Source organism: Diplotaxodon limnothrissa, linkage group LG9, assembly GCF_057381915.1.
Source record: "Diplotaxodon limnothrissa isolate DT_005_m linkage group LG9, D_limnothrissa_male_GT1.1, whole genome shotgun sequence".
NCBI lineage: Eukaryota > Metazoa > Chordata > Actinopteri > Cichliformes > Cichlidae > Diplotaxodon > Diplotaxodon limnothrissa.
The window spans coordinates 2,883,712-2,906,736 of NC_140604.1; the positions used below are offsets into that span (position 1 = coordinate 2,883,712).

General features: G+C 40.6%; 1 protein-coding gene and 1 pseudogene across 1 annotated transcript in view; one reads left to right on the forward strand and one right to left on the reverse strand.

The window, feature by feature from the left end:
- Nucleotides 1-310: 310 nt before the first annotated feature.
- Nucleotides 311-11,515, reverse strand: LOC146624979 (deoxyribonuclease-2-beta-like; annotated as a pseudogene).
- Nucleotides 11,516-11,563: 48 nt separating this feature from the next.
- plppr4b (phospholipid phosphatase related 4b) overlaps nt 11,564-23,025 on the forward strand; it is a 50,519-nt gene continuing 39,057 nt past the window's right edge. Inside the window, exon 1 of the mRNA XM_085361878.1 lies at nt 11,564-11,635. Coding sequence (XP_085218004.1) covers nt 11,564-11,635 — 72 coding nt within the window. The remainder of the gene's footprint in view (nt 11,636-23,025) is intronic.

Consider the following 23,025-nt stretch of genomic DNA (forward strand, 5'->3'; position numbering starts at 1 on the left):
TTTAATTAAGCAATTAATTCATCTTCTTAGGTATGAAAGAAAATTAAAGAAGCAGAAATTCAAACACCAGGAGGCACTGCAGAAAGGGTCAACAACTGCAGAATAAATGACAATGAGTGAAAGCATAACAAACATAACATAAACCAGATGTATTTTATCCAGATTTATTATTTTATTGTTTGTCATATTGTCACACATCTTTTCAGAATGATAATTAAACTAACACTTACGAATCTTTCCTTTTCCTTATGTTTTTAATATTTAACGGCAGGATTGGTAAAGTCCACAGTGAAGTAAAGTTGAGCTGTTTTCAGCCTGTCACTGACGGATCCAAGTGGATTATTTTTGAGTCAGGCTCACAGTCACTGGTGTCCATGGTGGTTGGGGTCGTACTACATTCATCAAACTCTCTAGCAAACTCCCAGAACTTGTCTCTTACGTCTCTGTTCTCAATGCACAGCACCCCGCCTCGTCTCTGATACTGGGTTTGAGCCCTGTTGACATCAGCTATACAGGTCCATTCACTGTTGGATTCACTGTTGGTCACACACCACCTTGAATGGTCCTTTGTAGGACTCCATGTACTAGCAGGACCCAGAACCTTTTTTATAGTTTTAATGTTGTACACATGATTGGGGCCTGAGCAGTCAGAATCGGCCCGATCTTTCTGGCAGCCCCACGTCTGCACATACACATGACTCTGAACTGCCTGGGCAATAGTGTGGTACAGGTCTCCATCTGCAAAAGGATCAAGGAGCATTTAAAGCATTTCCTGTCTTTTTGAAACATTGAACCTTTTAAAACCCGTTTACACTCACACTCTCTTCTCAGACACTGCATTTCAGCCATTGATGAAGACATAACGTCAGTAACAAAGTGAATAACAGTACGTGGATTTCAGATATGCAGCAGCTGTCGGCAGCTATAGGCAGCATAAATATCATCGCCTAAATTTCTATTTGGATGTAAATACATATATGTCAACTGGCATTGAGCTAGGCTGATCCTAAAACCTGTCCTCTCTTTAAAGATTCCAAGTCATCCATTCTCATCCCCAATGATATTTGTCTGGTTTAAGACCAGACAAATATCACTGTAACCATTAAAAGCTTAACCAACAAAAACGGGTGTTATGGCAGCCAACTAGGGGGCTCCACTCACACCCAGGTTGCTGGGAGGTTTGTTGTCAAGTGTGTGGCGCAAAGTTATGTGGAGACGGATAAAGTCGGAGTGAAAAGCTGGAGTTCCTGTGTCATCTGTGCCATACCTCCACAGTGTAATTTAAAGGATGATTATTACTTTAACCTTTAAACATGCAGACATCTCACCTGGCTCTTGCAACTGTTGTTTAGCAATGCTATAAAACCTCAGACCTCCTCTTGATGTGAGTGTTTGGTAATCACTCGATGGGGGAACTTCAACCCATTTTGTTGCATCTATGAGCTCTTGATGGAAATCATCTGGAATATCATGTTCAAATGGAAAAGCTCTGATGTACTGCAGATGTTTACCTGGAAAAAGTTAAACAAGATCTTTACTGTGAGGTTTAGATCAGCCTCTGGGCTTTAAATTGTGAAATGTCCAGAGTTCGAACTGAGCTTTTTACCGATCTGTATGAACTGGTTATAGTTGAAAGTTACACAGATGAACGTCTGAGCAAGTTGTAATCCAGATTCAGGCCAGAAATTGTTTTGGTCTCTTCTGAAGGGGAATTGAGGTGTGCTGTGCAAGAGCCAGACCCCAGGTCTGTCTCTTTCCACCATGATCACCCCTGTGGACAGTAAACAGTTACAGTGCTGGTCATAAAATAAGGAATAGGATGCATTTTATTCAAAGCACTTTAATCCTTTCACTGCCTTCATAATAATGATTCAGTCATTTTATAAGATCAATAGTCTAACAAACTTTTTCCAGTGTTTGTTTTATATGTTTGACAATGTGTTGTCTGTAAAAAGAAGCTTTCTTTACCTTTACTGTGGCCAAATGTGGTATGTGAGGAACATCCTGGAGGTTGATCACTGTAGCTGATGAATCCAAAGTTTGGCAGCTGTAAATCATACAAAAAAAAAAAAGAAAAAATCTGCATTAACACTTTCAAGAGACATCCTCGGCCTACATGACAGCACAGTCTCATAGACGTTTGTGAAATGGTGAAAACACTGAATCTAATCTAATTCCTGCTTCTGGATGTGGATTTTTTTCTCCTGGTAATAAAAATTCCTCAGTTGCCTGAAGCTGTCTCATGTGATGCGCTTTTGCCTCTTTGACTAAAGTGGGCATGTTGTTTTTTTCACTTGTCCACTGACAGCACTACCCAGCCATTGTTTTTCTTCAATCCCTTGCATGCGCTTGTAATAGTTTCAACTGGATATGTCAGAACTACTGTTAAGCACCTACAATTTAAGCAAATCATTATTTCTCTCCATTTCATGGAGCTAAAATGAAAAATCATGATAAAACAGCATTCACACTTTAAATCTGCACGTGTACCTGTATTGAGTGTTTCCAGCATATGCATTAAATGATGTGTTTTGGTAGAGGACCATTACTGGACCAAACTAATGGTCTCACCATGTTTCTAATTTTCTTCAAGATTGGTCTCAGGGTGTGGGCCAAGGCACCAGATGGATCTTTGAGGTTCTTGTAGTCGGGTCTATTGTGCATGTAGGACTTGCTGTTTGCTGAATCAATGTACAAGTAGTTCATCTTGTTGTTATATCTTCTAGGGTTAGATCTAGGGATAATCTCTCCAGGTGCTTTGTAAATGATGAACCTGATGAGAAACAAACAAAACATGACATGAAAAGAAACAAACTCCAAAGTGAAAATGTTAACCTGTTAGATGCACCGGTTCACCCAACATCAGCCTACGCAGAGGTTTGATCAAAAACCCCTTCGTATCATATTTTGATGCTCTCCGTACACTCTTAGTGGCATTTTCCAACATGAGGAAGAATGAAAACTTCTTATTGGGAGGTAAAAAATTAAGCCACATACAGTCGGGCAAAAAAGCATTTAGTCAGCCACCAGATGTGCAAGTTCTCCCACTTAAAAAGATGAGAGAGGCCTGTAATTTTCATCTTGGGTATACCTCAACTATGAGAGACAAAATGAGAAAAGAAAATCCAAAAAAAATCACATTGTCTGATTGAGGTGGGGGTGTGGTCTCTGGCCTGCTGCAGTATGGTGAGCTCTCAGGGCAGCGTTGAGGTGGCAGAGGAATTAGGTGTGGACTAAAATTAATCATGCTCTTTCTGCTCTATTTATGTACAGTGATGAAGGAGGTGAGGAGAAGAGTGTGAGGAGTCGTGAGAGCAGGGGATGCTCCTGGAGTAGGGATGGGTACCGGTATCCGGTGCCATGATGGCACTGGTTCTGACATAAACAGTAGTAACCAGACCGAAAAGCAGCGCACATTTCGGTGCTTTATTTCAGTGCTTTTTTTTCCTGAGCTGTGATACACTTTAGATTCTAGCCAATCATTTTACGTTTCCGAGGATAGTAGGCGGGTCCAGGTACGTACGTTCTTTTAGAGCAGAGCTACAGATTAAAAATGCCCAAGGCGAAGCGGTCAAAAGTCTGGCTGTACTTCACAGCAAAAGATGCAAACTCAGCAGCAACAAGTGCTTTAAGCTGATACTGTGATACTGTCAAAGGAGGTAACACCTCAAATCCGATGAATCACCTGGCGACGCATAGCATCCCCCAAGAACCCGAAGAGGAGAGTCCTGGCCCCTAGCCCTGCCAGTGTAGCAGAAATGATGAGGATGATGATGCAGCAGCAGCTGTTCTTCTCTGCGTGAGTAGCTTAATGTTGTTCGTGTGTAATTTACGTTGAGTAGGCTAACCACGTTATTACATTAATGCATGTAAGGTGAACTAGCAAACATCATCATAGCTACATGCGGCTGTCTTCTTGTTTGATGGCAGATACTCCCTTCACCCTGGCCAAAAAGGCTAAAATGACCAAAGAAAAAGTGGAAAACAGTTAAACATGAGAGGTTTTTGGACAAAGTTTGTGTTTTTTTCCATTGTTTAAGCACTGCTTCCAGCCTAGAGTGATACCATATATGCCCCATAGCTGCAGAAAAGGCTAACATTGTTATCTTTTTACAAAAAAGGGCCCCCCGCACCCCGGAGGAGGCCTGACCGAGCAACAGGCGCCAGGCCCCGCCAAGTAGTCACCGGGAGTGAGCCGGTACATACCTGGGTGCCCAGCCCCGGACACCAAGAACCACCAATGCACCGACCCCTGAGGGCATCAGTCACCGGCAGGGAGTGTGGTGAGGGGAGATAGGGGAGAGACCTGACATATAGACACAGACACAAACATGCATTCCCACCCTCATGCACACATATACAAACACTCAGCACTCACCCAACGTAAGGATTGACATAAATGGACATGTACACACAATCACACGGCCCCTCCCGAGAACCCTCAGTGTCTACATGGATTTAAAATTGAGAGGTGGGCACCAGCGCCAGAGGTAGGTTTGAGTACACAGACCGTCCACTGGACGCCATTAACGTGCCCACCCTCAAGGCCCTATATATATGTGTGTGTTATGAGAGTGTGAGTATTGTGAATGTCTAAGTTGTGAGATAAAATTGAGGCACAGGTGGCCAGAAAGGGACAGGGGGGGAAGGGTCTCCCCTGCACCCTTGTGACACACCCGCACCCCAAGGCCCTACCTGTGTGGGTGAGTGTGGTGGAGCGGGAAGAGGGAGGTAGCCGGGGATGGGGAGGAAAAGGAGGGAGGGGACAGTTGAGATGACATCATACAATCTAGTAAGAGTGGTTAGTTGCCTGGATCCAGCCACTCTTACTAGATTGTATGATGTCATCTCAACAAGGACAAATTAAGTTGCTGAATTTCATGCAGATGCTACATAATTTAATTACGTTCACCATAGAAACATGGAATTATTTAGTTCAAATTACAAGTTTGGATCTTATGCATGTAACAACCATCCAATTTCATTTTTTTGAGTGCATCTTTTGCTCGTTTCTCCTCCTCTTCTTTTCTCTTTTTTCTAAACTGAGGACCTGATGGCTTTGAACTTTTCTTGTGCATCTTCCACTGGTTTTAATTTTGCACTCCAGTATGAACACCCATCCCCTACAACCTACACCTTAGTTCACAGATTCACTTTGTCTATGGTTTATTTCTGGGATTTCACACGACCCAGGATTCAAATCATGAATACATGATGGGCTTGGATTTACATCATTATGAATGAAATGTGCTCTATTTGGAAGCAGCCAGCCCCGCCCCTTTCGACGGGTTGTGTGTGAGACTTTAAATCATCAAACTGTAAATTTTAAATTTTAAATTGTTATTGATCCTTTACCCCGAGTCCTAAAGTGTATATTTATTTTCTTACTCTTCTTATATTTATTGTTTGTTTACTTGCACTGCTGTAACTGGAGCCTCGTCGTCTCGTCTCTATATGCTGGACTGTCTGTAGCGGAGATGACAATAAAGTTTACTTTGACTTCAGCAGCGAGCAGGCGCACCGAGGGCTCTCGCGCTCACTTTTCGCGTACAGAATTTCTAAAAAACATCGGTGCAAATTATAAGTCTGTATCATGATGTCTGGTGTTTTCGTGTTTGTTGGTTTGTTTTTATTTTTGTTTTACTTTGGTTGGTTATTAGACGCCGCTCCAGCCACCAGTGAATCCCCCCCCCCCCCTCCTCCCTGTACCGCCAGCAGCAGGCACACCTCGCAAACGGAGGGCGCCCTTACTCCCAGCAAACGGGTGATAGAAAACCGATCGGTGCCTGTGCCATTCCCAATATGCGCTGGCTGACGTCGGGGCAGCATGAGTACGAGCAATTTTTTTTTTTGCCGATGCCCGTGATGCCGCCCCCCACCACGATGCCGCCCCGGGCAACCGCCCGTGTCGCCCGTATCAAAAACCGCTACTGGCTGTGCTCAGTCGCCTAGTGCCTGAGCTCGGATCATACCAAAATTAGGGGGAATTTACGACTGTGCGCTATGTGCTTCGAATATTGTGTGTAGGTTTTGTTTTATACAGTTGTCAGTCAGGCATCCAACTATGAAACAAATTACAATCCAAAAGACCCCGGGCTTCTGAAAAAAGCAGAGTAATGTTTTCCACGTCTCACAAGTGCAGATCGCGGCAGGTATAATGATGGAGTTGAGCAGACGAATCTTCGTCATCAGGTCGGTCTTTGGAGTGAAGCAGATCAGCTGCTGGAAGACCGCACCCACGTTCACAATCCGACATACAACATAATGATCAGTATCTCCGTCGCATGCAAGGATGCTGCCCAGGTTGGGGAATTGGTTAACCTCCTCCAGAGATGGGATCCTGTGCCGTCATGTAACCAATTCTCATAACCTTGATCTGGTTCCCGCTAATCCACAAGCCCACTTTGGCTGCCTCTTGCTCCAAGTTTTCATGTCACGGTCTTCATATTCTTCCAGATATCAGCAAACAAAGCGATGTCATCCGCAAAGCTGAGGTCCGTCAGGCATGTTGGTGGATGCCAAGGTATCCCAAAGTCATCTTGGTCCATGAATATGGAACGCCAGGACTGCCATAATGAATTAATTAAATACACCATTAAATAATTAATTAAATGTGGCAATAATTAATTAAAAATTGGAATTAATTAATTAAATAAATAGTTATGACACATGTAATTAATTAATTATTGACACATTTAATTAATTATTTAATGATATATTTATTTATTTCATTTTGGCAGTCCTGACGCCTGGCTCTCATCATGAAATAATTTTATCTGTCAGCCTCACCCATCAAACTCAGGGGGCGGGGTTAACTCTGATCGAGTCAAAACCATTGTTTTGGCCTGGTGGCCATTGTTTCTAGCACACAACAACCGGCATGTGGAAGCTAACAGAACTGAGCTTTGAAAAACCCTGTTTGTGTGTCACCAAATACCGTTTTAATATTTTTTAGCCGAGAATGTAGTGGTTTAATCTTCATGTGTCTGGTCGGTTTGTCAAGATACAGCCTCTTTGCAAAAGTGCTTCGATGATGTCGGAGATGTCTGCCCAGTCTCACGGCAAAGCGTGGGATAGACCCGCTCGCCTCGCAAGCAATCCCACCGACAAAGCGCAGGCCCCGGTACACAGCTGTAGTAACCCCCGCTGACTTCTTTTACTGAGGTTATATTTATCGGTGTTTTATTTCCTGATGTTCTTATGTGTCCTACGTGTTTCAGTCGCCAATTCTGAATTATAACTAACATTAAAAACATGTTTAAGGAGGAGAGAGAGCAAATAAATCTGTTTAACATCTGATCTTTGGGTTTTTGTTCAGTAATCAGCGTGACCTGTGTATAAACACATAAAAGAGATAACGTTGGTGTTTCCGTCATGTAGTAACTGCTGGCTTTAACTGTACAAAGGTTGTTTGACACTATGAAACACATACAGACTTCATGATGTTCGGCTAATATTTTTATTGTGAATATTAATCATGCTGACCTCGCTCTGTACACCACGCAGCGAGGTCAGCATATCCACGATATCCTCAGCTCCATGAGTTAACACAGAGTTTCACAGCTGACTATCTAACTGCCAACTATTCCAGAGACGTGAAAATATACAGCATAAAGAAAAGTGTAAGAGACTCAGCAGCAGATTAGAATAACAGTTATACATTTAATAAATCACCAAATGAATCCAAGAAACGAGCAAACCTGTTCCGACAATTTGAGTTTGTATTCCCTCAGCTGCAGACTCGCTGCTGTTTAAATGTTTGAAAAGGAAGATTAGATATAAACAAACGTCAAACATAGACTCAGTCTGCCTTCACATTTGATATGAGGCCAGCACGTATAGTGGCCTCAGCAGGCTATTACTGAAATACACATGCTATATCATAAACTATGATATAAACAGGGAGGTCCTATTAACATGTTTAGTTTTAAAGGACACCTTCCTGCCTTTAGTCTCATTCATGAGCAGTTTTAGTTTTCTTCTAACATCCAGAAGTCTGCACGATGTGTTTCATAGTTTGTAACAAGCCTTTGACAGGTAAACATAACATGACCGAAAAAGCAAAAAAAAAAAAAAAGAGAGAGAGAGAGTGTTGAGATAAGAAGAGAAAATGCTCTCAATTATGGAGACAGACAAATGGTTCATTTATGTTTGATGTGTGTTTATTCCTCCCTAAATATCGTCGGTGAAGTTCGCCATGCATGTCAGATTTTCCTGCGCATTTTTATACCTCTGCCAACAGAGAGAGAAAAAAAATCACATTCTAACAGACAGCTGGTGCTTAGAATACAGTTGAATAACTATTAAAAAACAGATGATATTTAGATGATAGTTCAGTCTAACACATGTGCCAGTGAACCATTAAACGTCTGTGAAACTATGCAGTTATGAAACGTAACTTTAACCTCAGCCAAACCGATTTGCTCAGTTGTAAATAAAACAGCGAAGTAAACGTGACCCGACAGACAGAACCTGAGTGAATGAAGTCCAGCGTTTAACCACTGAGAGCTAAAACTCAGCTGAGGTTTGAAAGCTGTGTGCCGGTGATTGGACATCAGCCGCTGATGAAGCTGTTCGCCTATAAAGTGCTCTGTAAGGAAACGAGCTCCAGCAGCTCTGCGCTCGGGGAAAACACTATATTTACTTATCTTGTGCAGAAAAATGCGCTGACATTGCGTTATATCGAGCACCGGCTGCCCAGTTAAACTGTGACTATCACCAGGTAACGTAGGCGTGTTTCTTGAATTAGCAGCAGGTGTTAAACAGCTGACAGATGAGGAGGAGGATGCATGCAGGTAAACTGAGGGTCTGCTGAGCTGATCGCTGGTTTCGTGAGAAAAATGTCAGCTCGTTCTTTATGTTACAGAAGCACAGAGACACAAGACCAGGCGGAAAGAGACGATCGTTCGGTGAAAATGAGAATCTGCGAATGCAACATGTGGAACACGGAGAGTGGAATATGTAAACAAACCGGTTAACGTAACCCCCTCGGTGCACTCTGCATGCTAACTGTTAGCAGAGCTAGTGAAATCTCTGAAAACATCTGAGCACTTTTGCAAACATATTCTATGTTGACAACCTGACCAGACATACGGCGCGACATTCGCGGCTAAAACACTGTTAAAAGTGTAGCTGGTGACAGAAAAACGGGGTATTTTAAAACTACACCACCACCATTGCTGCCTGTGATTTGATCTGCATTCTGGGATACCTGGCTGCCCCAAGTCTACACAAGCAATCGATTATCTAGGATCGACCTGTTTTGACTTACTTTGCACGGCAACCAATCAAATGTTAGAGAAGCTGCATGGGCAGCGTTAACCCCGCCTCCTGAGTTTGATGGGTGAGGCTGACAGATAAAATTATTTCATGATGAGAGCCAGACGCCAGGACTGCCAAAATGAAATAATTAAATACACCATTAAATAATTAATTAAATGTGTCAATAATTAATTAATTAAATGTGTCAATAATTAATTAAAATGTGTCAATAATTAATTAATTACATGTGTCATAACTATTTATTTAATTAATTAATTCCAATTTTAATTAATTATTGCCACATTTAATTAATTATTTAATGGTGTATTTAATTAATTCATTATGGCAGTCCTGGCGTTCCATACATGACAGTCCGCATGATAATAATAATAATAATAATAATAATAATAATAATAATAATACATTATATTTGAGGGTGCCTTTCTGAAACCCAAGTTCACCTTACAAAGAGAAAAATGTATCAATATAGCAGTAGATTAAAAATAGATTAAAATAAATTAAAATAGCAAAACAATAAACAATAAACAAGATTTGACAACATCTGTATTAAAGTGAGTAAGCCATACAAGTATGTTTTGAGCTGTGACTTAAATAAGGGAAGAGAATCTAGGGGGACACTGATTCAGGGTCTCTTTGAAGTGTTCCACCCCTGACACAACAAATCCAGTAAACGTGTTTTTATGGTTTGGTGTAGTAATCTGTCCTCATCTCTTTTTATTTAAATGTTTTTTTTTCTCTGTACTTTATGTTTATTTTATGGGTAAAAGTCCTGTCAGCCTTCTGCTGAGATCTGTTCTGTTCTAATAAACCCAAATTTCAGGAACACCTTTGGAGCTGTTCAGTTTAGCACCACTTAGCAGTCAACAAATGTTGTCTGAAGGTAAAGACCCTACAGTGTTAATCTAGCACACATGCTCAGTCTGATTTCATTTGGGAATAAAAGGTGAGTTTAAAAAAAAAACTTTGACCATAACTGACTACATATACTGTATCATCAGCTCAGCAACCACAAGGCAGCGATCCTACCTTAAAGCCACTCTGGATGTTATTATGTCTATAGTATATTATTTTTATTATATTGGTAAATGTTGGGATTGTCGGGTATCCTGTTTGAAGAAAACACGTCGCAGCCACTTAAATGAATGTATATCAACGTATTCACATAAAGAAACATTTATTTCAAGGAACATAAAAATGCTCAAATTTTAAAGATGACTTATTTTGTTCACGTGTTAGCTGTTTACTCGTTTTATGACGAGGTGGATGTTGTCGTTAGTATCCCAGATATCAAATACTGATTGAAACAAAGTTAAATCAGTATCAGGCAATTCTGTTGAATCAACACTGAAATCTGATATCTGCAACTCAAGAACTATATAAGGATATTTAACATTAATTGTACAAATGTTGCTGTTTACAAAGCACAGATTATTTTAAGAAGTTTACATTTAAGAATTTGTGAGCAAATGGTGCATTAGGTTGTAATTGTGTGGAAATATGTGTTTAAGGATATAAAGACGTACATTTAATGAGTTACAGTAAAAAGAAGTCCCTCTAAATGTTAACATAAACGGAAAATATCCGTCAATGGTACCAAAATATAACGTGAATTTAACATCCGTAGCCGATATCGGGCTTAATTTGATTTTGGGGGACGTACGTTGGAAATGCCAGTTTTGGCACTATTTAGGAACAGCTTTCAGATACATAAAGTTGCCTCTGATGTCGCTGCTGATGTGACGTTAAATATGAGGAAAGCAAAGAGGGAAACCTTTACGATGTGTTTTAAACGCAGAGGAACAGTCGCACAGATAAGGGCTGCTTATGCGCCATAATCACCACAAATGATGCCATAACACCTAAGCGTGAGCAGCGTGTGGCAAAGCAGCATTCATATTACGTTTAAGAATATGTGAAACAGACGTTTTTGCATGCACATCCACTTTGGTGGTCCACCGTCAGCCCTCCTCAGTGCGTCTGCGCTCTCCCCCCCATTCTTTCCTCCTCTCGCTCTGTTGCTCAGGCGCTGTTCTCTACCTGACAGCAAGCGGAGAGAAAAACACAGAACCGCGCTCCCAGCAGCTCACCAGCAGCTCACCAGCAGGTATAAAGGCTCGCGCTGGAGGGAGCATCGGGTCCCCGCGCTGAACACTGAGCGGTTGTTGCATACTGCTATACACAGCGGTATGGAGCGCTCCTGATTCCAGCAGGACGCCTGGAGGAGCGCAGCCATTCTTTCCTCGTTACATCTCGGATCTGTTTGGACGTTCAGAGGCCGACCATGTCTGTACGAGAGAAGAGGATCCAGACTAAAGACAGTGTTAGCCTGCTGCCCTGCTTCTATTTCGTAGAGGTGAGTCAGGCTTTGCTTTGTACCTCCATCAAACGCCTGCTACAGCGAGGATGTCATTTGATTTGATCGTATTTATATCAGAGCTGCATTATTATACACGAGCCTCTATTAGTAGGTGCGTTATATGAAGCTATATAAAAATAGATAATTCTAATTGGTCAGCATTAAAATGCAATAGCCTGTGATGAGCAAATGGCGCGCACGTTTTCATCGAGATTTTCATCCACTTAAAGTATGTGATAAAGCACAGCATCCCCCCTTTACCCCCTCTGCTTGTGCTCAGCACAGCCACCTGTTCTCATTATCAAAATAGGTCAAGTAAAAGCCAATGGGCTGCTGCTTTTTTCTATTTTTTAAGTAGCTGTGCAGCTGCAGCTATTGAATTTTATATTTCTAATATGTATGATATTAGCTGCTCACACAGTAAAACGCTGACATCTCAACAATCATCCGTGGTAATACACACAATATCACAACGTAGCATCATTTCTTAATTTATTTTTAATTTTTTCTGCTTTCTGTCGGATCCAATAGAAAGCAAAATGCAAACCACGAAAACAAATGTTTTTAAATTAGGGGAGACCGGGGATAGTTGTAACACTTCCAATTTCTCCAATCAGGGCTAAGTTTCAAATGATGTGACTCATCCTGTGCATGCCCAATTCAGTTCTGCTATTACATGTGAAAAATCAGCACATTTTGTCAAACATAGACAATTTAACATGAAAAAAAGTAATTTGTATGCCAAAAAGTAAGTTTTTCTACTTTATTTCAATTTCTAATAGCATTATCTGCTTTGCAGTTAAACTCATCAAACTTAAATTGTGTTATTTGTATGTCTATGGGGATATATTCTGTGTAGGTCTTTAGTGCTAATGTTTTAGCCGTTGGCTGTAATGTTAGCTAGTTCATGGCTATAGGAGTCTGGGTTAGTTGTAACAATAATGCAGATGTTACAACTTACCACACTATTACTTTAACTTATATTAAACAAGTTGGGGCAACGACATCAGCAGAGAGAGGTTCACTGGTCGCTTTTGTATATGCGGTTAATGCCATTGGCAACACAATTCCTCCACTGTTTGTGTTCCCCACACATACATTGTGCAGACCACTGTGTCAGAGATGGACCAGTAGGACTTACTGGTAGTGGAAATAAATCAGGATGGGTGCAAGAAACAGATTTCCTCATCTTTCTGAAGCACTTTGCAAACCTCACCAAGGTAAGCCATGATAAAAAGTAATGGAATTGCGATGCTGGTGAACAACTACATTTTTTCAGCTTCATTGTTATGTTCAAAATTGGTGCAAGAGTTGTAGGTTATAATGCCCACTGAGCCAATGAGGCCAAACTCAAGGAAGACCAACCAAAATTAATGAAATATTCAGTTGCAGAAAATTCCATAATTTCTCTTTTTTGGGGGGTTGGAATATGTTCAAAAGCTAGATTTCTGCATTCTGTCACACACACACACACACACACACACACACACACACACACACACACACACACACACACACACACACACACACACACACACACACAGCTACATAAATGGCTCTAAGTGCATTCATGTGTTGAATAAACAAAGATTACATGTTAATATTTTGTTAGTACCCTTATTTCATTGTGTTACATTTCACCCCAGGATATGTTACAACTAACCCAGACTATGGGGTTAATTGTAACATTTCACTCTTTGTGTTTGAGACCATACCATGCAATGGGTAATTGTGCTGCAGAGAAAATAGCTGCACTATTTAATAGCAGAGACATGTAAATACTTTGCATTACATTTTGAATCCACTACCTTAAACGAGCTCCAATTTACAGACAGAAATGTCAAAAATGTTACAACTATCCCCGGTCTCCCCTACATTTTAAGTGTTTGGGTTCATGAGCATCAGTTATGAGACCTCAACATTTCTGAAATATGTATCATTCAAAAAGCAAAAATCACATATCATAATCATCAGATTTTGCAGAAATCATTGCACAGTCTCACATTCAGCTGCTGTTTTTAGCCCAACTTAGAATCGTCCATCTGCTATTCGTTTTTCCAGCCAACCCCCAAAATACAAAATGAAAACACGCTGGTTTTAACTCCTTCTCAATTTAAAACATTTTAGTTGCTGGATAGTTTTTAGGCTGTGAGTATACATCTAAGGGAATCATTAGACGTATAATATACCCTAAACCAAAAAGACCTTTGTCTAAGGACCTGGAATTAGTCTCCTGCCTACTGTAACAAAAGGAGATCAGAGTCAAAATTTCAAGTTGCAGGGTCTACACAAAAATGCTTTAAGCAGAATATTATGGAAAAAGTATGTAAGTGCATGTTAGGAAGCTGTAAAGTTTAGTCAGTAAAAAGAAAGTACACCTGCCAATTGTAAGTCTTTTCTTCTCAGGAATAATACCACGATCTGAAGCACACTGGCATCAGATAATGGAAAGAATCAAGATATTACGAGGTTAGTTCAGGCCTCAAACGCTGTGGTGAGGAGTCAAGAAAGCTGTGGATAAACTAGAGACCTCAATGAACCGAAGCAATGTTTTAAAGAACAGTGGATCAAAATGAGTGTTGCTCACTATGTGTTTATACTCCTCTCTGCATTTAATTATTAGTTTAATTAATTATTAGTTACTATTAACCTCTGTCTCTCTTCCACAGCAGGTCTTTATCCTGTCTTCCTTCTCTCACCCCAACCAATCACAGCAGATGGCCCCGCCCCTCCCTGAGCCTGGTTCTGCTGGAGGTTTCTTCCTGTTAAAAGGGAGTTTTTCCTTCCCACTGTTGCCAAAGTGCTGCTCATAGGGGTTCATATGATTGTTGGGCTTTCTCTGTTCTCTTTGTATTATTGGAGGGTCTTTGCCTTACAATATAAGGCGACTGTTGTTATAATTTGGCACTGTATATATAAAATTAAAATGAACTGAATAGAAAACAACTACTTGAAAGGAAGAGTTCTGCAAGCTGCTGGATTATGGTGTATTGAGTTGTTCACACAGTCCCCTGCATTGTGTCTTAGTTTTTGTTAAAATGACACAGTGTAATTTCACTTGTGTTGTTGTTCTCAGGTTGTATTTACCTAATCTATCAAATTTTGTAATTTCTTGTTATGTCCTGATAGTAAAACCTTAGAACTCAAAGGGGGTGCACTTTCTTTTTTACCATTTTTAGGTGACAAATTAGTGCATTTAGTGCAGCCATGACAGAAGCAGATGAAGGCCAACAGTGTAGCGGTGCATTTTTATTTTCACACACATTTATATCAGGAAAATCAGGTTAAAAGGTCGGTTACAAGATAATGAAAATGAACTGATGATTTCAAACACTGAAGCGCTGCATGCAGCTTCTGTTGGCCGTTGCTCATTCCCCCACTGCTATCTTTATGCATGCCCTAATTCACTGCTGGCCTTTGGCTCTACAGTTATACAGCATTATGTATAATATATGACTCCATTTAATACTGTGTGATAGGTATTTCTGGAATGACTGCAACATTTCCATGAACGTCTCTCTCAGCAGTGACATTGTCAGGGGATTCCCTGGATTTTGTTTTGGGAATCTTTCATTCACACAGCAGTGCGACCTCACTGCAGTTAATGTGGCAGAACAGTGAAAGTCAGCCTCGAGCTTTTTAGAATCACTGAAGCAGCTCACTGAAGGATTTTTGCTTTTCTATTTTTGCAAACAGCAGGAGGCTTAAAGTAGGTCAGTGCTGAAAGTTTACTGTGCCCAAAGAACAAAGTCCCTCGTACTTATTGTTGTGGTGAGAATGATGTGTACACCGATCATGGGCATGCATGTCATGTTAATGTGAGCTTCACATGATTTCTTTGAAGTCTTGTCTTTGCAGGGTGGACTGATTGTACAGCATTCACCTTTAATACTTAAAACAACAACAATTGAATGCACAAGTTTTAGTTAATGTTGGAGTTTCTCTAATTCACATATGCTCAAAAGCTTAAAACATCTAGCTGTTGATTTGAGGTGAAGTTGAAGAATTTGGAGGCAGTCCTCCTCCTCCTGTTTACTTTGTGCAATGTACCAGTACCACTGGGAGCAAACAGCCCCAGAGCATGATCCTACTGGGAGCAAAACAGTAAGTGAGTTAAACGTATTTATATGTCATTAAAGTGCTTCACAATACAACCAGAAATATAAATAATAATATAAAACAATGAGAAAATTAAGTAAAAGCTTGTTTGCATAGAAATGTCTTCAGCTGCTTTTTAAAGAGTCGATGGAGTCTGTACAGCCTAAAGACAACAGAGCTCCACAGCCTTGGTGCCCAGGACCAACAGTGACCTCTGACCTGACGACCTAAGTGCTCAGGATGAAGTTTCAGCAGGTCAGAGATAAACTGGGGAGCCTCACCGTGCAGAGCTCTAAAAGATAAAACTACAATTTTAAAATGAAACCTAAAATTTACTGACAACCAATGAAGAGAAGCCAAAACTGGATTCTGGAGCGTTCTGTACAGTCTGAAGGCGATCCAAAGCTGATTTGAAACAAGTAAAAAGACCACTACAATAATCCAAACGAGAAGAAATAAAAGCAGGTTCTGCCTTTGACACCAGCAGCCTGAGTTTAGAAATGTTTCTTGGATGAAAAAAACAGTTGTTTGGAGTGTTTGTCAAGCGACATTGAACTGTCAAATATAACACTCAAATTTCTGAGACAGCCAGAGCATGCTCGGCAGCTGGAACAGTTTTCTTAGGTTTCAAAGCCTCGCTTTTACTCCTCTCGCCGTTGTGGCCACGTAGCTCAATTCTCGTCTCATCGTTAGAACTGCAAATGTTCAGTTGAGCTTTGGAGGAGTGGATTTTGGAGCAGTTTGCAGTTTGACCCTGGAAAAGGTGTGCTTATGTACATTTGTCTGAACTCATTATGTTGGAATCTGCAGTTGTTTAGGAAGAGTTTCAAGAGACCTACCAACTAGTGTAAATTTGTAATTCTGCTTCTTTGACTTGACTTTTGTTGTGAATACCAGTCAGTCCAATGACTGTTGTTAAATCCTTGCTACGCTGCAAAGAGAAACGAGTAGTTGTGGTAAATAATGAGCAGTTAATAGACTTTGGTCAAGTTAGAAGACACCGTAGATCCTTTAGCACCACTTACTGAAAGGCTTGAATGCATGTATATATTTGTATGTATACTTCTGACCCTGTGTGGATTAGATCAGTAGTCCCCAACCTTTTTTGCACCACAGACCGGTTTATGTCTGACAATATTTTCACGCACCGCCCTTTAAGGTGTCGCAGATAAGTACAACAAAATAAAACCAAAAAAAAGAAGAAGATTTATTCATAACGGACGGGAAAAGACCCAGGGACACCGAGTTAATGATAAAAGCCCTGAAAACCATATTTCACACCGAAGCCTCAGCTCTCGCGGCCCGGTACTAAATGGCTCACGGACCAGGACCGGTCCGTGGCCCGGGGGTTGGGGACCGCTGGATTAGAATAAATCTAAAATAAAGTGAACCTTGTTCACCCACTTTCTTTTTGAACATGAATATTGTACAATCATTCTACCCCAGGAAAAAACATTTGAGGGGCAGACAGTAAGCAGGGCATTACTGCTAATCGAGTGAGTCAGTTTTGTGCAATTATAAGAGAATCACAGTTCATCTGCGTGTTTTAATGCAGCTCTGGAGGCTTTGCTGCAGATTTTCTCTGTGTAAAACAAACGGTGGTGGATCAGGTGCTCTGATGAAGGAGTCCTGTTAGCGTTAGTCAAGGTTTTAATGGTGAGCACAGTAACAGCGCGACTGCTTTGGAGGCTAGAAACATGTTTTCTTCACTCTGCTTGAGATCACGGTCTCAGTAATGGCTCCGCCTCTTCGTTCTTCACGCCGACTCCATGTTAAACTGTGAAAGTGTCATCACGTCTGCTGCTGTTGTGTTATCAGTGTTTCTGTTTAAAACTGGCGCGTCACAGAGCCGTGCCTTCAGTGAAGCATCGAAGAAAAGAATTTGTGTCGAGAATTTTTTATTATCAAATTATTCGAAATACTCGATGAATCGTTGCAGCTCTATTTCCAACTAGAGCATGGATCACACTCGTCAGGCTCCCCAGGAACCTGATGTGTGTGCCAGGACACCTGAGAGGAGAGGTTGCCTGCTTTGGAGGAACAGTGTGGTGTTTATTCTGGTTGTGTAACGCTGGAGAAGCTCTTCATGCATGTATTCGTCTTACAGCTTGTTTAATGTGAGGAACAGAGAATCTGTTGTCTTCCACTGTGTGACAAACTGAGCCTGACTCTGTGCGCCTCGTCCGCTGTTTTCTCAGCCTGCAAACTGCAAAGCAAGCTATTATGTGGCTGCATGTCAAACAGCAAACTATCTGGATTCATTAAGCTTTGATGCTATCAAGTATTTCCCTCAATATTCATTCAATAAAAATGATATATGATAATAATAATACATAGTCAGCTTTATCACGGCTTTAGTCTAACATGTGCTTAACACGGTCTTTTAAGTTTGCCCCAAAGGTTTTTCAGAATGCTAAAAACTGACAATGTTTTTCAAGGTTCTGTGGTTCGGTGGCTAAAAACAGAACTTGTTGTTTGAGACAGATGTCCTGAGCGTATGTGTGAAGCAAAGCTGCCAACATTTATTTTATGTGCCATTAAAAGTGTGCACTTCACACAGCTAGTCCTGACTTACTGCAGCCTCAAATTCTGCCAAGAGGCTCTTGTACATCAGCCATGGAAACAGTTGGCATTGCCACCCAGTCACACCTGACACCCCCGTGCTTTCAAACAGCTTGCTTCATCTGTTGGTCTAATAATAGGAACACACAGAGCAGAATGAGGTGGAAACAGTCTATTTAGCCCTTCATCCATTCATCTTAACTGTGTGGGGACTAGACGCAGAGAACAGCCTGGGCAGGTCACTGAGCTCAAACAGACACAGTGCTTATTAAATATTTCCTACAGAATTTCAGTGAGGATTACTGAATATTAACACGTTTATATAGATGTAAATATCGCTGAGGTTTGGTTCAGCTCACTGGTGTGACTGCACAGTCCATAACTCAACATGTTACACTGTAGTGGGACAGTTCAAGCTTCCAAGCCTTTAGTTTATGAGCACTGTTGCCTTTTTATGGGTATTTTTCAAGCTAACATTTGTTAGCCTCAAAGTTAGAGAACAGCACAGGCCTGGAAGTTTGTGCAAGCAAAGATGACACAGACATCAGTACAAGCTACATATGAACTTAATATTATTGTTAAGACAAAAAACAGACAAAAGACTTGGAGACGAGGACCGAAGTTTCGTTGATTGAAGTTGCTGCAATATTCTTTTTCTTGTCACGATAAGAACAGCTCCACCTCCTTTGTTTACTGTTGTTGGCAGTCACATCTGATTTGCTTTTCCTCTTCTGCTTCAGATATTATTTAGCATCAGCTGACAGCAGGTGGACTTCTATTCCAAATGTTATTTGACAGTAAACTGAAAGTGGGTTGTGAACCTAAATAGATTCAACCTGTTTCGAATGTTCTCCTGGTGACGTGAGTCATTATTAGCAGGAAGTTTCACTAAGCCTCGTGGATTTTAAAAGATTAATGTTTGATTCCTGTAATACTGCGATTGCCAAGCAATATTTATGGGAACACAGACAAAAATGAAAAAGTATATATATAAGTATAAGTAAGTATATATGAAGGTATTTTTAGTCTATGAGTCTCAAAGTTTAAGGAAGCTGCAACTAATGTAATCATGCTGCCTGCACAGTTTGGTGATTGGATACTGTAGCAACTATCCAGCTACTGTGGGTCGTCCTCAATAAGAGTGAGAGCACTTCACTGTTTTGTACAGTTCAGTTACTTTTTGCATGCATACCTAATACTGCTGGGTGCATACTATGACCCAGCCAAGGAGCAGTCTTTCTTTAGAGATTCTCACAGCTACCTACTCATTAGTTATTATTCATCTCTAGCTACAGAGCTAATCTCTCTCTTCGACAGTATGTTCTCCTCCTCCTGTTACCCCAAACTGGCCCCTGAGCCTCTGTCAGAGGTTTCTTCTTATTAAAGACGGTTTTTCCTTCTCACTGTCATGAAGTGCTTTCTCAGAGGGGATCATTTGATTGTTGGGCTTTTCTCTGTATTATTGTAGGGTCCTAACCTTACAATATAAAGAGCACCGTGATTTGGCACTGCGTAATTAAAAATGAATTGAACTGAACTGTGTGCACTGCTCCGCCTCCATGTGCATGTCGTGGGCCTACATGTGTTATCTAAGGAGAGGAGATTCTCAGCTAAATCACAGCCACACTTCTTCCTTCTGCAGCTAAGCCAGAACAAACACAGCTGACAGCCACAGCAAAGCTTCAGCAACACTTGTAGGATAAAGAGCAACTCTGTTGTTCGACTGACACATTTCATCTCGTGCCCTTCACCAGGGTCATGGTGACAGGCTTTTTTTAATGCATCTTGGAAGTAGGTGAAGTTGTGCCAGAAACCACTGCTTCTGCAGTAGTTCAGTCATGAGTTTGCTGGGCTCCTAAATAAGACTTTGAGTAAAAATGCAAGGCACAATCAATTTTATTTGCAGTTTTGAAATAAAACTTATGATATGACAAAAAGAAAAGGGCAATGAGACACAAAGTAGGCTGGCAGCGAGTGTTTGCATATGTAGGCCAATGGAGGATCTCTGCTGGGCTGAGCTATCCCACAGGAGACGAGGCTTTTCAGAGAAAGGCAGCATAAGCAATGCAAGACAGTCTTGGCTCCGATCACTCTGCTAATCTTCCATTCTGACAGCACTGGTCGCTTTGCGAGCCTTCAGTTGACTCACTAATCACTGTCTGTAAAATAATTGTGTTCATTAGGTATTCAGTCAAATAGTCATTACTTGGGTAAACTAGCCTATCACTAAAATGGTCCAGTAACCCTCATTCTGTTTGTCTTCTAGCTGAGTGTGAAAAGCCTTTGCCTCTGGATGCTGTACAACAGCCAAGCCTGTTTTTGAAATATGTGTCAAGTTGGGTGCTTCAGATGCTTTAGATGCTTTAGAAAATGTTGTTTTTTCTTTTCTATTTATTCTCTGAGAAACGGGGAATTAATATGACAGAAATATCCATAGTACCAGTTTGCCCAGTGGTAGAACTCTCCATCTATGTACAAATGTGTTGTTAAAATAAGTAATTGACATCTATCCGTCTGGAAAGGGTTACAAAGCCATCTCTAAGGCGTGAACCACAGCGGCAGTCAGAATCCATAAAAGGAGAAAATATAGCCAGCCTACCAAAATTACTGCAAGAGTGCAACTAATCCGAAGGCAAGAAAACCATCCAAACATCATTAACCTGCAGGCTATTTGTCTCAGTTAAGGTCAAAGTTCTTTGTTCAACAACAAGAAAGAGACTGGACAAGTGGCATTGATGGCAGTGTTCAAAGGAGAAAACCACTGCTGACAAAAAGAACACAAAGACTCGTCTCTTTTGGGCCAATATTCTGTGGATTGACAAAAGTGGAACTTTTTGAATGTACAACTTCCAAAAAGTTCAACTTTGGAACTTACATCCCATTACATTAGTGTCTTAAAACTAACACATTTGCTGGAAGCATCAAACATGGCGGTGGTAGCATGATGGTTTGGGGCTGCTTTGCTGCTTCAGTGCTTGAATGCTTCGCCTCTACTGATGGAACCATGAATTCTGCTCTCTATCAGATAATCCTGAAGGTCACAGACATGACTTTCAACATTTTGCTACAAGTCAGACACTTAACCCACACATTACAATGAATAACAGGGGTTTTTAATCGTATATACAGAAACCTGACAGAGATGACTGGCAATACTTTACCTCAAACAACTGAATGGATACATACGCTGTTTGAAGCAACTATTTAAGATAAGATAAGATAAGATAAGATAAGATAAGATAACCTTTATTAGTCCCACACGTGGGAAATTTGTTTTGTCACAGCAGGAAGTGGACAGTGCAAAAGTTATGAGGCAAAAATTAGAATACAATAAGAATAAATACAGTACACAACTGTACAGAATAGAATAAAATAAAATACTATATACAGTAGAATAAAATAAAATAAATATACAATAAGATAAAAATAGAATACAAATACAAATACTATATACAACTGAGTAAAAATACAACGATGACAGAAAGGATTATTGCACTTAGTATTATTGCATATGTATGGATGTGTGTGCTTGATCAGTTAAAGTCTTTATTATGGAGTCTGACAGCAGTGGGGAGGAAAGACCTGCGAAATCTCTCCGTCCCACACCGTGGAGCAGCCCGTGATGCACTAAGTGTATTTTTTAAGCCACTTATTGTGTTTGTGTCAAGAGATTTTTGTTTTTATATAATTTGATCAGCTTTATGAAATGTGTTTTTCTGTTGTTTAAGCAATCTAAATGTCTATGTGATCTTTCACCTAATAACTTTCTGATGAACTTATTCAGCTACTAAATCCACTTCCTGTTTTTTCTGAGAACAAATGTAGAAAGGGGAAATAACCCGTTGCTTTGGGTTTGTGCAGATTCAGAGTGACGTTGTTACTTTTACACACACACAGACATGTATAAAAATAAAAGTATCCCACATCAAGAGAAAACATTACCTTCATCGAACAAAGTATTCGAGTAAAGCAGCTTGTAGTTCTTGTTTAATCCAAGTATCTGTTAGTAATGAAACATTTAGCCTAAAATGGTCCCGTAGTCCTGTATTAATGTTGATGACAGCTGGGTATAGTCAGAAATAGTGACTGGTTCAATTGCTGTTGTGTCTTTCAACCTATACTTTTTTTTTTTTTTTTTTTCAGTTCACTCAGCATACCTCTATATTTCTTCTTGGAACAGGCCTTAATACTGTGTCCCTCTAGTCCTAACGTTGCTCCTCCAGCCTTCCTTCAGCTCTTTCTGCTCAGTGCGTCTCAGCTCAGAGCTGCTTCAGCTGCAGCGAGGCCTCTGTTAGTGCTGCAAAGATGGTGTCCAGTTTCATTTGCACTTTTGCTGGATACAGACATTTCACTTGTACATCTTTTCTTTTGAGTTGTCTGATCATTTTGTAAACCTTGGATTTTGATGTCCTTTTCTGGTAGTTGTGTCACTTTCTACCGAAGCAGCTTCACAAATCCGATCATATCTTCACTCTGGAATAAGGAGCTTGGAAAAGTCTTCACATCAAACATTAGGATCTTCACTCTGAAAGATGCTAATGTTGTTGCATCTCAGTCTGATTTGGAGATCCTTGCAGCTTGTGGAGAGGTCCATATCATGGTGAATCTGGTATGGTGCAAAATCGCTGTCTTTGACTGTGCAAGCTCTTTCCTCTATTTGTCCAGTTCTTCCTTTGTGTTTAGCAATTTGGTCTTTAATATCTGTAACCGCTCAAGACATTTTTGTG